The sequence below is a fragment of the Patella vulgata genome, chromosome 5, assembly GCF_932274485.2.
Source record: "Patella vulgata chromosome 5, xgPatVulg1.2, whole genome shotgun sequence".
Classification (NCBI taxonomy): domain Eukaryota; kingdom Metazoa; phylum Mollusca; class Gastropoda; family Patellidae; genus Patella; species Patella vulgata.
The window spans coordinates 79,131,986-79,148,608 of NC_065883.2; the positions used below are offsets into that span (position 1 = coordinate 79,131,986).

A 16,623-nucleotide genomic window follows, 5' to 3' on the forward strand; every position below is an offset into this window, starting at 1 on the left:
TAGAGGTCACAACTTTCTTCTAATTTTGATGAAACTTGAAATATAAGTTTATAACCCAAAGATATCCGCACGTATCGGATCGTAACTTCCTGAATTGTGGCCCTTGATTGAACAAAAAATCACGTTTTTAGCTTGTGGTCCCTGTAGAGGTCATAATTTGTATCTGATTTAAAAAAAATGTGTGAATATATCACCATTACACACTAAGGTCTTGATTCCTTTTGATAATCGCGGATACCCGAACTTAACTTCCTGGATTATGGCCCCTGATTGTTCGAAAAATGGCATTTTTTTCCAATTTTTAAAAAGCGTTTAAATATTTCACCATTCCACCATAATGAAGGTTGGATTCGAATTTCGGGAAAATCGAAATGAAACTGCCCAACAAAATGGCCGCTCTTTGTACTCAAATTGTATAAAAGTATGCAGTACAAAGGTTGTCGACCCTCTAGAGGTCACAATTTTTATCCGATTCTGATGAAACTTAAAACATGTTTTTATATTCCAAAGATCTCAGTCCCTTTGATATATGCGCATTTCAGACTATAACTTTCTGGATTATTGTCCCTGATTGTACAAAAAATCCCGTTAGTTTTTAGCCTGTTCTCTATCCATCTCTTGCAAAACGTGGGCGTATCCTGCCTGGCAGCCGTTGGTTATCCGATTTCAATGAAACTTGAAATATAGGATTATCACCCTACGGTCTCGGTTCCTTTCGATATTGGCATGTATGAGACTTTATCTTTATGGATTTTGGCCCCTGATTGTACAAAAATTCACGTTTTTAGCTTGTGAACACTGTAGAGGTCACAATTTTTTTTATCCGATTTGGTTTAAACCTGAAATGTATGTTTATTACCAACAGATCTCGGTTCATGTCAATATTCGCGCAAATAGGACAATAGCTTCCTGAATTATGGCCCCTGATTGTATGAAAAATCGCGTTTTTAGCTTGTGGTCCCTCTGGAGGTCACAATTATTATTCGATTTAAAAAAAAACGTTCGAAATATATCCCCGTTACACCGTAATGTTTGTTGAGTTTGAATTTTGTGAAAATCCGGCCAAAACTGTCGGACAAAACGGCCGCCCCTAGTACGCAAATAGTGTAAACATCTGGTAAATCAAGGTTGTGGACCCTCTATAGGTCACAATTTTGACCCGATTTCAATGAAACTCGTAATACATGTTTATAACCCAAAGATATTGGTTCCTTGCAATATTCGTACATTCTGAATTATGGCCCTTGATTGAACAAAAAATCACGTTTTTAGTTTATGGTCCCTGTAGAGGTCACAATTTTTTCCGTTCGTGAGTTCGTGAGTTTAACGTCCACTTCGACATAGGGTGATATCGTAGACAAGAAATTTTTTCCGATTTTAAAAACCTTTTAAATACATCACCATTCCACCATAATGAAGGTTGAATTCGTATTTCGGGAAAATCGAAATGAAACTGCCCGACAAAATGGCCGCTCTTTGTACGCAAATTGTGTAGAAGTGTGTAGAGGTCACAATTTTTATCCGATTTTGATGAAACTTAAAATACATTTTTATATCTCAAAGATCTCAATCTATTTTGATATTTGCACATTTCGGGCCATAACTTTCTGGATTATTGCCCCTGATTGTACAAAAAATCGCGTTTGTTTTTAGCTTGTTCTCTATCCATCTCTTGCAAAATGTGGGCGTATCTTTGCCTGGCAGCCGCTGGTTTACACGTTAATTTGACGTGAACGTCACATACAAATATTGTCAACGTTACATACCTCAACGTTTCACCGCATGTTTTGCGCAATATAGAACGATGGGTGCTGACGTGCCATAAAGATCCATATCGAATTCATTCATCTAAAACTAAGTGATGTAGTCAAAGTTTGCAATAAATTAATTTGAATACGGTCCTGAATATTATATTATATATTATACACCAATAATAATCTAGGTTAATATTTATTTGAGAATATTCAGTATAACTCAATGATGTGAAAGTTTCATCCTGGTTTACGTTCTCTTGATCAATCTATATGTTAAACAAAGAGTAGTTGTTCAGTATGACTCAATGATATGAAAGATGCGTCCGGCGTGGCGTCCTGTTGACCTAGATACAGACAACATTATTATAGTTTTATATATTTAATAACTCATTATCTATTAGGTGTCAGCCATAGTACAGGAGAATTGGTCGACAAGAAGAACATTATTATAGTTGGTACCATGTTGATAGATAAAATGTTGACTAAAGATAGAGTATTAATCTGTCTGCTTATATCCAGTCATGTTTATTTTGTATTGGGTAAGTTTTATATATTTAATAAATCATTATCTATTAGGTAATCATGAAAGTTCCAGGGAATAAGTAATATATTGAAAGAGGGATAAAGAAATAAATACTTACCGCTCATGCAATACACGATAACCCGTATTGTATTGTTTAAATCCTCCTCCCCGACTAACTTAATAGTATTTAGTGTCACCCAACTGCCCCCCCCCCCACTAACTTAATAGTATTTAGTGTCACCCAACTGCCCCCCACAACTAACTTAATAGTATTTAGTGTCACCCAACTGCCCCCCCCCCCACTAACTTAATAGTATTTAGTGTCACCCAACTGCCCCCCCCCCACTAACTTAATAGTATTTAGTGTCACCAAACTGCCCCCCCCCCGCCACTAACTTAATAGTATTTAGCGTTACCCAACAGTAGTACTTTGTTACAGTATATGTAAATTTAAATGTACGGTAAATGAAACTACTTGTCAGTGGTATTCTGTGTGATATCTGGAATGTCGTAGTATGACTTGTATTTTGACATTTAAGACCCCATCCTCCCTCCCAATCAATTAATAGAGTTTAATAGCGTACAACCTTTCAAATTATTTTCTGGCACATCTATATTTACTTACCCTGAAAGATCAAAGTTCCACTGTTCTAAATTTTATTAGGGGGGGGGGGGGGGATGTTAAAATTAAAAAAAACCCATCTTATAAAGAAATTTCTGATATATGTTCATAAGCAGCTGGAAAATATGTTTATTGTTTGCTACAAAATGTAAATTATTTTCTTCTTGCACATTTGTATTTACATACCTTGAAAAAATAACAAATTTGAAATAGGACTAACATGTATTAAATGAGGAGGGGAGGGGGTATTTGACGTCAAAATACGGGCCATAACACAAAAATACAAGATATCGGGATGCATACCATTAAAAAAAGTCTGAATACATTTTTTCAAAATTGTAAAATATCGTCTGAAATATTCATATTTACATACCTTGTTAAAGCAGATATAATTTGGATCCCATCACTAACTCTATTTAGTGAGGGGAGGGGGTATTTAAAAGTCAAAATACGCGTCTTAATACGAAATTCCAGTTATCGTATAATGCTTCACCGGAAAGTATTTGTCTATCGCTCTTTGAATATACGAGTATTAGCTATTTTACTGGCACATCTATGATTACATGATTTAGAAGAGATCAAGCCCTCTTTCGTTTGTCCAAAGAAATATGTCGCTATCCGACACAACCTAATTTCTGTAAACAGACTACTTTCAAATTATTTTATTGAATCCTAGATCAGATTAACCAATATAAATCGCGGTCATCGAGCAATTTTTCTTATTGTATATAAGTTTGCTCGATTCTCTTGTGTTGTATGGTGACTTATTTCATGTGCTATGAAGAGTATTATAACTGCCACTCGTGTCCAAGTTTTATCATCTGCTTATCATATCATGGGGTGAACTTAATTAATAGTTAATCAAATTAGCAAGTGGAACAGGCAGACTTTAGATAACGATCTAACGATATTTACAATATTAATTACATTGATACAATTGAAATTAGGGTGTCATATTGTTTTATATCAAGATAAAGAATAATGAATGATCTGAACACATTTTACAAATCTTCAATAAGATATTTTGAAAGAACGTATCAAAATTAATAACGGTTTATCTCTCTAAGTTTCGAACAATACACAAAACAAAACATCACATTCGCTTCTAATTTAAGCGCGGGCATATAAAGCCACTCAATTTCTCTTGAGAAAAATAAATAAAATCTCTCCCGTTAATACCTGGCCCTCCCATTAATCTTTGGGGTACTCGTTACATCACAAATAATAATCTCTCGGGCCCTCCCATTAAATATTTGGGGTATCACAAATAAAATCTCTCCCGTAAAAATCGGTGCATCCCATTACACTTGGGGTAATATACACGTATAGACAAAACAAAAACAACTTAAGAGATAAACGCGTTAATACTTTGTGAATGTTATTGGGTTAAATTCCAAATTACGATACTGTTAACTCAATTCTAGTTAAACAATCACAAAACATTTTAGTTCTCGATATTAACCTGTTAATACTAAATTTGAATGCCACAATATGTGTTCAAAAACAAACATATAATCTATATAAAACATTTTCCTACAAATATTGCCTTTCGAGCTGGTAGTGGAACAGTTCCACTGTCTTTGAGTAAATCTTATGTGTCTTGTGGCCCACACAAGTCGGTTACGGCGATGAAGAGCTGTCAATATTGGTCCATTATACACTGTAACAAAAATTTCCGTGAAAAAACGTAAAAAATTCCGGAAACAAAAATTACCAGGAAAATTTTATCCGTATTTGTTTTTCCTGTAATTTACAGAAATTCCTTCAATTAACATAAATTCCATTTTCAAATTCAGAAAAAAAAATCCTGGTAAATTTTCTTTCCTGAGCATGAAGATGATAAAAATTTCATTGAATTAACCATTGACTTTATACCCGTGCGTCAAATAGCTTTATCTAACGTCCGCTTCCACCGAAGTGATATCGCAGATAATCTTTAAACATAACCTCTTTTCGCTAATTTATGAATCGAGAGCAAGGTATCACAACCGGCCACTCGTTGGAGGCTTTCAGTGGTAGACTCTGCTATAGAGACAACCTGACTTACACTGGCCAACGGGTTGTACTATCTGGATTTAAGCCTGCTTTTTTTTTTTTTTTTTTTTTTTAAAGAATTTATTCACTCAATAAAAATATTATACATCATATCAAAAATCCCATCATCTATGTACAAACAGTGTAAAAATGTACAAAGATAAAAATTAAAAAATTGATGATGGGGAGTGAATAATGTTAAAATATTGTCATTATTTACTTTAAATTGCAATTAGAAAAATAAACAAAGTACAAATTAACTGTTAACAAAAATATTACCAAAAACGTATATACACCAAAAAATATAAAACAATTAACATATTTACAAGCATAATACACATAAACACATGTACAATATTATAATACACAACAAACTATAGCTAATACAACAGAATAATCACAATGTGAAGTGAAAAGAATCTAAATTAAAAAGTCGAGAAATTTTCATAATTCAAAAACTAAAAGACAACTTACCATTTTTATCTAACAAACAAAATAAACCGGGATCAAGCCAATATTTATTAAATTTGCTAGGGGTAAATCTAAATTTATCAACAGTTATTCTAAATCTTAATTTCTCTAAGAAATCACAAATAATAGTTTCCGTAGATACAGACTTCTGTTTAAATTTACAATCCTGACGATTACGCTATATAACAGCTTTCGCTAAATTAACAATATACAAAATAACATCAAAAATAAATTTGTTCATTTTAGGAAAAGTTAAAAACCGAATCAATTCAAAAGTTAATGCAATAGAGCCTAAAGATAAACTGTCAATCCAATTATGAATAATTACCCATATAGGGGAGACAACTCCACATGTATAAAATAAATGTTCCAGTGTTTCAATATTATTACAAAAAGTACATTTTTTTTCTAAAGAATGCTTACGTGTAAAAAGTGTCCACATGCAAGGAACAATATCATGCGCGAAACGCCAAGCAAAACTTCTTACATGAGGATCAACAAAATTACAATGAACATTAGAAAATACAGTTTGAAAATTAATCTGAGGCATAATCTTAACTATAAAATTTTGTTTAACTATAGGTTTCAACAATAAATAATAAAATTCTTTAGATGAAGTATGATCATGCCAATTAAAATCCGGATACAGCTTAATGAAATTCTCTAAAATTACCTTACAATTCTTATAGAAACTTGGTACAGAATCACCATGTGGCTTATTATTTGTAAATAAGGAAGAGTCAATTTTTTTGAGAGTAAACCCTAGCCAATAAAAAACAAAATACTTAAAATTAGAATTACAACCATTAACAATATTATGTATATGTTTAAGTCTAAGAGATTGAAATTTTAATAAAATATGCACAACTGACAAACCCCCTTCCCGCTTACTACCGTATAAAACCAGACGTTTAAGACATTCAAAACGTTTAGTGCCCCATATAAATTTGAACATTATTGAATTAAATTTTTGAATTAATATATTCGGAACGTCGATTATACTTCCAACATGCCAAAGTTTTGATAAACCAACTGCTTTTATAATATTAGCACGACCAAATATGCTCATATCTCTATCACCATAATCAAAAGTAACATATATAAAAGAATTCAAAATCTTATTAAAATTATCATCTACAGTAATGGATTTCCCAAATTTAACTCCCAAAACTTTCTGAGAATCTACCCAGGATACACCATAGGCCTGATCCGAAATATTAAAATTACCAAAAGTTAAAACCTTCGTCTTACTTTTATTTAAACGGGCCCCCGAACCTCGACCGTATTGTTCATAAACATCTAAAACCCGCTGGACACTCAGTGCTGTTGTGCAAATACCGGTGACGTCATCTGCATAAGCAGTGACACGAGCCTCGCCGTTATTACCGGGAAGGGAAATACCTTTAATAAATGGATCAGACCTAAGGCGAACCAAAAAAGGTTCTAAAGCTAAAACATATAATAATGGTGATAACGGACAACCCTGTCTAACAGAACGTGTCACTTTAAAAGATTCAGATATAAAACCATTAACGAGGACTGAGCTGGATACATCTGTATATAAAAGTTTCACCCACTTAATAAAAGATTCACCAAAATTATATCGTTTTAAACACGCGAAAAGGAAATCGTGATCTACTCGGTCAAATGCTTTTGCCGAATCTAGATTAACAAATGCGACTTTCAAGTGTTTTTGTTGACAGTAGTCAATTACGTTCCGTATCAAGTGAAGATTAGCAGAGATTTGGCGGCCAGGAACAGAACAAGTTTGATCAAAATGTACGATTTCCCCGATAACACAGCTCAATGTTCGTTGAATAATTTTTGAAAGAATCTTAAAATCTACATTAAGTAAAGATATTGGTCTCCAACATTTTATATCATAATCATGATTTCTGTCTTTACATAATAAAGTGATAACACTAAGTTTTTGAGATTCACAAAGAGAAAAATTATCATAACAAGAATTATAAAGTTCTAATAAAATAGGACCAAAAATATCAAAAAATTTAGCAAAGAACTCCCGACTTAGACCATCAAGACCAGGACTACGATCATGTTTAAAATTATTAAGACTAGTTCTTATTTCTTCCAGAGTTATATACCCATCACAGAGCTCGCTTTCCTCATCATCAAGTGTCGGTAAATCGTGTAAAAAATCGTTCATTATATCATGGTCAATAGGCTCTTTAGTGAATAAATTTGAATAAAAGTCACTGGCTATGCGAATTAGATTCTCAGAATCAGTAAAAGTTTTATTACAAGAAGGATCATTTAATTTAGAAATATATTTATTTTTGGCGCGTTTACTTTCTTTATTTAAAAAATATTTTGACGGTGTTTCGTTGTTATCTAAGTATCGGGCCTTGGCTCTAATAATATGACCTCTATCTTTAATTAAGTTAAAAGTTAACAATTCTTTCTTAACAGCCTTAATTTGATCAATATATGCACCAGGATCGGACGATTCAGCGGAAATTAACTGATAAAAACGTTTTTCTAATTCTCTACGTAAAATACAATTATTCTTATTTTTATTTCTACAAAACGACACAATAAAATTCTTTATATCTATTTTACATTGTTCCCACCATGATGTAGAAATTACCTCATCAGTATCAAAATATATCTCCCAAAACAATCTAAATTCAAGAATAAAATTATCATCATCAAGTATTGAATTATTCAACTTCCAAAAACCTGGCCCAATAGTAACAGAAGAATTTAAATTAATATTGATTAAAACGAAATCATGATCAGAAGCTGAACAAGGCAATACTTGATGATGATTAACAAACTGTAAATATCTCTGAGAAATATAAAATCTATCTATTCGTGATGAAACCCCCACCCCGCGCCACGTAGAAATGACCCCCGTAGGGTTTAACGACCTGAAAACATCAACTAAATTAAGATCAGCTACAAGATTTCTCAACTGCACATGGCCTTTCAATACAGCAAAAGGGTTTCCCCCTATTTTATCCTTCTCCCGATCTAAAACACAATTAAAATCACCCCCCAAAATTAGAACATGTGATGTAATACAAAATTTATGGATATACGTAAAAAATTCCCGTCTGTCGGTACAATCAACTGGAGCATACACATTTAGAAATCTAAAAAATATATTATTAATGGATGCATCTAGAAAAATCATACGACCAGAAAAATCAAAATCAAATTTAATAATGTTAAAATTAATTCTATTAGATAAAAGTATCCCCACGCCCTTTTCTCTATTTGCCCCGAAACTCCAAAAGGCCTTAAAATCACCAAAAGATTCTAACATTTTGCCGTCTGCTACAGACTGAATGTGTGTTTCTTGTAAGAATACAACATCAGCTTTATGCGAATTAATATCGTTCATTACAAGTCTTTTGCGTTTATAAGCAGCTAAACCATTAACATTAATAGTGATAATATTTAAAGTTGGAATTGACATTTTATTGTAGATGGGGAAATAACAGCAATGATAGAAATTGAAACAATAATAAGATAATTCAATAAAATACATATAAAAATATTTAATTGGCAAAAACCCATTATGAATACTAGATAGACAAAAACGTACAGGCTTACAGTGATTACGTTTTTACCTGTTAACTCACATGAACAGTGGTGAGTAAAGGCTACAGTGACTGGTGTGTGTATAAAACCATACTCTGTACAAACATCGCAGCAGACGACAGAAAACAACATCACACTATATACACTTTCTAAACAGTTTAAAGTGGCGGTTCTACAACCTGCAAAATAAAAAACTTGTTGAAACAACACATCATTTATATATTTACACATGTTAAAGTTTATTTTTCTTTTTGTCCTTAACAACGGTAAAGCCTTCATCATCTTGCATATGACGTTTATTACGAGAGTCAAAATTTGTTAGTCTCAATCCGGGATGCCAAGGGGTGATCGGGGATAAAAGAGGACTACTACCCCCTGTCACACAAATCTCTTCCTCCATAACGTTATTGGTATTACTCTCGCGATCATCCATTTCTTCAATCATATTACCTTCCATTCCATCTACCTGTTTATCACCATCTTCGCTGTTCTGATCAATTTCCCTTTCATCCTCACTACCATCCTTTTCACCTTCTTTCAATACCTCGACCGCAGGCACCTGCTCAGCTGAAATTGCGCTAGGACGTGGGGGCGATACTGACTCAGCAAAGGTTTTTTTGGGTGGACCCCAAACAGAATTTATACAGTTTGCGCTAACATGACCAATACAGTTACATTTCAAACATAGTGGCAGCCTGCCTGGAGCAGTTACGAGCATACGCAGATTACTTTTCTCAACCCGTATCATGTGCGGAATAGGGGTCTTTAAAAAATCAGAAACTACTAAAGTTATTGCTCGCATTCCTGTACCAAGCTGTACCCCCTCGTAAGACGATCTCTCTTCGTAAACCCGGGTCACCTCGCCAAATCTTTCAAAAATCTTCCTTAAAAATCTATCCTTAACGTATCTGGGCACCCAGTGTACTCGTAGGTTCACCACCGACTTGGTTGCGTCACAAAAATAATATCTTATGCCATTGTACGTACCGCTACCTATGTATATTAGTGCTTCAACCATTTTACTAGATTTAAGAGTAACGTACCATTCTTCAGACTTGTCCCTTTTACTAATCGCTTCAACAGCCTTGGATGAATCTAAAGCTAAACATATCATCTTGAAAATCGTTGGCCTATAAACCATTACCTTCTTGTCTAAGGTCACTTTAACTGTCCTGGAAACGACATCGTCATCAATATCATCATCTTCAAAATCAACATCAATCACGTGATCAGACATTATAAACCACCGTGGTATACACACTCACCGCACTGAATCTAACTCTGCTGGGGAAATCTGCACTCGAAAAACTCACTAGCAATAACAACACTTCTTTGGCTATGGTACATTTATTCCTACTGGCGATTTCCAAACAGTCCCCAGATATTACCAGATATTACAACCTTACCACACGAGGCATTAAAACATATTTTTAAATATTTATGAAAATACTTACAATCTGATTTCCGTATGATGAATAACAATACACTTTATAGATCTTATAAATAATGGAAATTAGATATACATTTCAATTAATATACCAAACGTTACAAAATATGATTCTTCATATTATGGTTAATCCATTGAAATGAATACTATAACATGATCATTATTATAAATGATTATATATGTATATGATTACTTATCGTTGTACCGCTTATCCCATAAAATAACAGAATTAAGTCCATTACAGAACGGAATAAAACATTTTATCCCTGAATTTCACGGAACTTCCTTGTCATTCCACCGTTTATTCCGTAAAATAACAGGATTAAGTCCATTATAGAAGGGAATAAAACATTTTATCCCTAAATTTCACGGAAAGTTCCTGTTAAATACTGAATATTCCACAGAAATATATAAAACACATAATTTGAAGAAATAATTCATGCTTTTAACACAATTTTACCAAAAAATCCTTCGATTAACAGAAAAAAGGTGTTAAACTACGGAATTCGGCCACATCAAAAATGGATATTTTTTATAGTGTAGGGCCTCCGAGCTCGAAGACCAGCAGCCTGCAAGCGATTTCGAACAGTTTGTGCAGTTACCCTTCCACCAAACATCTCTCTACTTGTGGAGGTTGCAGTGACAAATCTGTTTCTAAGATGACGTAATCGTATTGCTTGATCTTTCTGGAGTGACGTCACACGTGGCGCTCCCGCCCTTGGGCGGTCAGTTCCAGTTTGAAGCACTCTCATTCTAAGATTAATTATTTTCTGGCGTGAACAATTAAAGGCTCTTGCAACAGTGACCACAGACTGACCAACATAGAGCCTACCTATAGCACGTAGACGTTCTACATTTGAAAGGCGCGGCTTTGTCTAACAAAGATGAAAATAACAATTTTAATTTGTTTTTCCAGTTCAAGTTACGTGTGCTTGTTCAGTTTAAGCGAACTTGCATCGATTGACCTCACGAGTTTGTGTTTGCACGTGTTTTTCAGGTTTTTCATCTTTATATGCTCAAAAGTCATGTAATCCACGTGACTTTACAATTTTATGAAATTAAAGGCTTCTTACTACTTACTATCGTTAGAAACACTTTAAAATTTATTTGATTTGTTGAAAGTCATCAGTGTCAAGTTTTTAATTTGGCTGAGTATATTAATACTTTTATTCTTCTTCTAACATATTATGTACAAACATCGTAATATTAAAGACACCCAGAACTAAGTTACATTACATGGCCGTTGTACGATCTTAACCCCAGACCTGCGTGGCCTGGAGTTAACTACTAGACGTCCTCGCCTAGCCTCCGACTGTCCTCTCCAACGTTAAACCCCATTTCTCTCTCTCTCTCTCTCTCTCTCTCTCTCTCTCCGACTGTCCTCTCTACTTTTCGTTTCTGCTTATAAAATCTTTCTAGACAAAGGATGTCAGATCTAGTCTTTAATACAGATTGCACCAGACGAATGATTTCTAAGAGATTATGCAGTTGGCTATTTATTGCATCATAACTCAGACCAGGGGTCGTAAGTAATGACCCGTTGGCGGCGTCAGACCAGTGTCAATGTCATAATCTGATAAGGTTAACCGATTGCATGAATGAAGGGTGTAAAATGATATTTTCTCAATTGTGTAACAGTCATAATGTTCCGGTTTTTGGAGAAATATACAAAATGCATTCGGGATTGACATGCCACCGAGAATTGGTAGTCCTTGAGTGTAGTGCCGGATGGAGGGCCTGACAAGGAGAGCTGTCTAGTCGTTCGGATGGGACGAAAACCCGAGGTATCGTATATACACTGGAATGCACGTAAAATATCCCTTGGCAGTTTGAATTCGATGTAAGAGTAGACCATAGTGCCGCTGTCCGGGCAACATTTCTCTCATAGCACACTGTGTGGCGCACGGCCGTCTTCATTAACCCAGGTCGGAGCAGAACAGTAGGAAATGAAATGAAATAAAATGGGGTTTAACTTCCTACTTGTCTGCACCAACGGGTATAATGAAGACGGGGGTCTATCTGGTCAATTTACAATAGCAGCTATTACATGCATCATATGTTAATTCTTATCAGTAGTATAGTGGTATGTATTTTAGTTTGTATACCTGAACTCGCTTTCATCAACGGGAGGATCAAGCTGGCTAAGTGGGTAAGAAGCCGGCTCGCTAGCCTGCAGGGCGGGTGTTCGATCCCTGCATTGGCCGAGAAAGTTTCATCCAGATTTTACGGCGTGGTTCCCACTTGTCAGTGATGCAGGACGGAGGGCCTGACAAGGACAGCTGTCTAGTTGTTCGGATGGCACAAAAAAAAACAAGTTCCCGTGACACATTGGCATGCACGTAAAAGATCCCTTGACAGTTGGAATTCGATATAAGAGTAGTGCCGCTGTCCGGGCAAAATTTCCCTCATAGCACCCCGTATGGCGCATGCCCGTCTTCATTAACCCAGGTCGGTACTTTGATGTTGAATGGCATCTAATTTGAACCTTCTCATGATTTAAAGATACTTTCCCAGAAAAGTATTTATCGGGTGGCAATTTTGGTATAATCGAAAGTAGAAATATCCAATCTTACTAGAAAAATACTGGATTCCCTGAAAAACACTCATGAAGCGTATACAGGACAAAAATGTAAGGGTTCCCCTAATCGACAACCCGACGATTAGGGATGTCTGCTCGAGTGACGTCAAAGCTTGCACGAGAAGATCCCGGCGTTAGTGAGCGCTTGTTGTATGTATTGATAAAATTGATGACGAAATTAAGCGTACAACAGTATCTGAGATAAAAACCGCGGAAAAAGACGTGGGCAGTGGATAATCCGTGAATTTAATTAGGCGTCGATATTTGTGATAAATAATCAGCGACCAAAGACAGCATCGTCGTGTATATGAAATGAATTCTCCTCGGGCTTCACGAACATGTTGCTAGGTACTGTGACACGTGACACAAACATGACCCCTTTTAATCGATTTTTTATAGCAGGGTTTCCTTCACAAATTCAATGTTTTGAAAATGATTTGAAGCAAAATTTGGATAGATTAATTAGTTTGAATATGTTTGTAGTCCAAATATATCATCAAATCACCTGGTTTGTTCGCGGGAAAGTAACTTTATATGGAACTATCTCCACTTTGATTTGGAGTTAGTCCACGAATGATACATAAATTATTCTAGTTTTTGGTATATTTATATTATAATTCCGCCTTCAAACTGGATATGGAAATGTCATTTTGCATTTACAGATCCTCACAAGGAACACTTCATTCCTGCAATTCCTACATTGTCTTATTCCAGTTCAATCAAATAACGCACTTCGAGGAATGTAAAGGTACACACACCCATACACAACTGTATGCATTTATTGTATAGGAACAAATAACAGCTTGAAATGTAAAGTTGTAAGATTTGTTATTCACTACAGTATGGGGTTGTCCCTTTAATTCTATATTCACTTTTATAATGGCATGATTGGACTTTAATTGATATTTATTGTATTAAGACAGATAAGAACAATATAATTAGTGTGCTATTTCTTTTTTAAACACGATCTATTCTATAAATATTTATAAAGTACAATATATAATTACGGGATTTGACAACAAGCCGGAGTTACTATCAATTCATCTCCTGTTAGAAATTATTTACAGAAAATATAAATACATTGTTTAAAATTATAATCTTATATACTGGTATATAATTACTCTCAATTAATTAATCAAAATATTATATTAGATACAGTAAAACTGAGTTAATATCCTAATCAAAATATTATATTAGATACAGTAAAACTGAGTTAATATCCAGAACAGATTTATTTGTGTAGATTGTTCTTCGTAGTCTATTTACGTTTCTATAATATAATATTGTTTATCCGATTTACGGAATTTTTCCAAGAACAACATGTTTTTACTTTTTACTCTCCAATGTATTACAAATTGTATCACAGCTTTCGTAATATCTGTTTCTTAGAAGTAAATATGAGCGATACCATAAATAGTGGTTCTTTACGTAGAAATCTGATAAAGATATGAATAACATCTGTAAAGAAACTAACACGTCATCGTTTGCACGTGATCTTATCAGCTATAAAAACAAGAGTCGCTGACATTAATATTAGTTTACAAGCAGAATAACTTTTGTTTAAAACAGACTCTCGACGTCTAACATTTGAAAATACAAGTTCCAATATAACGCATCAGCCAGTATGGATATGAAATTAACCGTTCTCGTTGTCTTGGCAACCTTGTGTGGTGTAGGTAAGTTGGTATTTTAAATTTATCTAATTAACTTTAAATGGAATGGATTTGGATTTCTGTTCAATCAAAAAGAAATTAAAGAGACTATATAGCCTTTCGTTGATTTTTGGTGATGTAATAATAATTTTTGATTTTACTATGTTGTTAAACTCGGCGTGTACAAATCAGATGGTTTTGAGAGAAATCTGCCTATCCATAAAAATGAAATGAAATGTCATCGTGCTTTTCTGTACCAACGGGCTAATGGAGAAGGATACGTACGAAGTATTGTGTGGGGGTGGGGGTGCCCAGACAGCGATGCTAGGGCAAAATCTTACGTCAAATTCCAACTGTCACCGGATCTTTTACGTGCTCATAAACGAACCATTGGTAGGTGGAATATAGGTACAACCACCGTTGTTAGGGCGTGACGTTAAACCAGTTCCTATTACTTGCAATGATTTCATGGATTAACAAAACAAGAGATCAGATTGAAAGTGAAAGTTCTTATATATAATAGCGTAGGCCTATTGAAAATGTTCGCCAGGGCAGTAGAATTGTGTCTAGATCACTGAAATTAACTGGATGTTTCATAGTGTCTCGTCAACACATGAGTTTTGCCCATTTGGAGCCTTACAACCTATATTTTCATTAAAGATGAGCGGGGCCACAACAGATCGTTTTCCAACTACACCGTCTCTCACCAGTAATACAATTTTAATAAATTTGATTACCTTTTTTTAAAAAAAATCGGTTCATTTCGCAAGGACGAATAAAATAAACCGGGGGAAACGCCAATATTATAAGTTGTAAATGTTCCAAAAAAAAAAGGACATTCCCGTAAATCATCCAAACATTAAAAGAAACTAAAAGCAGATTGGAGGAGGGGGGGGGGGCGTAGGAATTAAACCGCCACTGCCCTGGTTAATCGACATCCCTATTTCGTCCAAATTCGGCATGAGGCATGTGAATTGTAACCTGCGATACCGTGCGACAGCTTCAAAAAACATATTTCCCGCGACAATTGCCTTATTATTAAATTTCTCGCCACTCCGGACCCACCATTGTAGTAGGTCACAATCATTATTCTTCTTATGAGGCCCCTTCTAATCCTCTACCCTCAAAATCAAAGTGTGTTTTAAACATAGTTGAACAAATCCGAGAATGATGAAAGATGGTTAAGACTGCGTGGCGTGTGAGAAAGGTTTGTGACAGTACCAAAACTATTATAAGCTTACCCTCTCCACTTTGAGGCCCCCGACGTCAGTCTGCCAAGCATATAACAGGAAAATCCGGCACTGGACATTATAATTATTCAACATATCTGAGCAGAGCTTATAATAATACATAAATATATAAATAAATAAGATACACAACAGCAGATATGTTAGATATAATAATAAACAATTCGGTGCTAAAAGTTCCCTCGTAGCGTGTTTCATAATGTCAATCACAAAGAATAAAGCAATGAGAGAGAGAGAGAGAGAGAGAGAGAGGTAACGTCCACTCGACAGACACAAACTAGCCCATTTCGGGACCCTACATATTCAATTTTATTTGCAATTCTTTATATACTGTTACTTCCACATAGCTGTGTTTATATTTAGAACAGTGAGTTTATAGCCACAGTGGTGAGTTACGTGATATATAACACACTGTTCATTAATTATTAAGTAACACTATAGGCCTAGACGTATATAGTCATACACTTCAATAAGTTTAATAGGATTATTTTTAGTTTATCCCTCACTGATTTCTTTGTGATTTGGTTTAAAAATACAGGGCGTATGGATATGCAACTGGTTATTCCAAATTTAAAGCACCAGTGTCAAAATAAAAGTAATACCTTGAGCAATCATTAAGAACTTTTATTTTTAAAATTCTGAAACAATATTATTCGAAAGGGTCAGTTCATTCAAACTTAATTTATGGACAATATAGTAATAATGAGTCAGTATAATATTTATTACAA

General features: G+C 34.6%; 2 protein-coding genes across 5 annotated transcripts in view; one reads left to right on the forward strand and one right to left on the reverse strand.

Annotated features, from left to right (window-relative positions):
- Positions 1–2,149: 2,149 nt before the first annotated feature.
- Positions 2,150–16,623, forward strand: part of LOC130012935 (uncharacterized) — a 54,568-nt gene continuing 40,094 nt past the window's right edge. For 2 of the 4 annotated variants that reach the window (XM_056101128.1, XM_056101131.1), the window contains exon 1: positions 2,150–2,293. In XM_056101128.1, coding sequence (XP_055957103.1) covers positions 2,215–2,293 — 79 coding nt within the window. In that variant the 5' untranslated portion in view covers positions 2,150–2,214. Of the gene's footprint in view, positions 2,294–14,522; positions 14,673–16,623 lie in introns of those variants that run through there. The other 2 variants (XM_056101129.1, XM_056101130.1) reach the window with 2 other exon arrangements.
- Positions 8,802–10,240, reverse strand: LOC130012936 (uncharacterized). The gene is made up of 2 exons (XM_056101133.1): positions 9,422–10,240; positions 8,802–9,150 (listed from the first exon to the last, which is right to left on the reverse strand). Exons 1-2 carry the CDS (start codon positions 10,206–10,208, stop codon positions 8,828–8,830), a joined length of 1,110 nt encoding a protein of 369 aa, XP_055957108.1. The 5' UTR covers positions 10,209–10,240; the 3' UTR covers positions 8,802–8,827.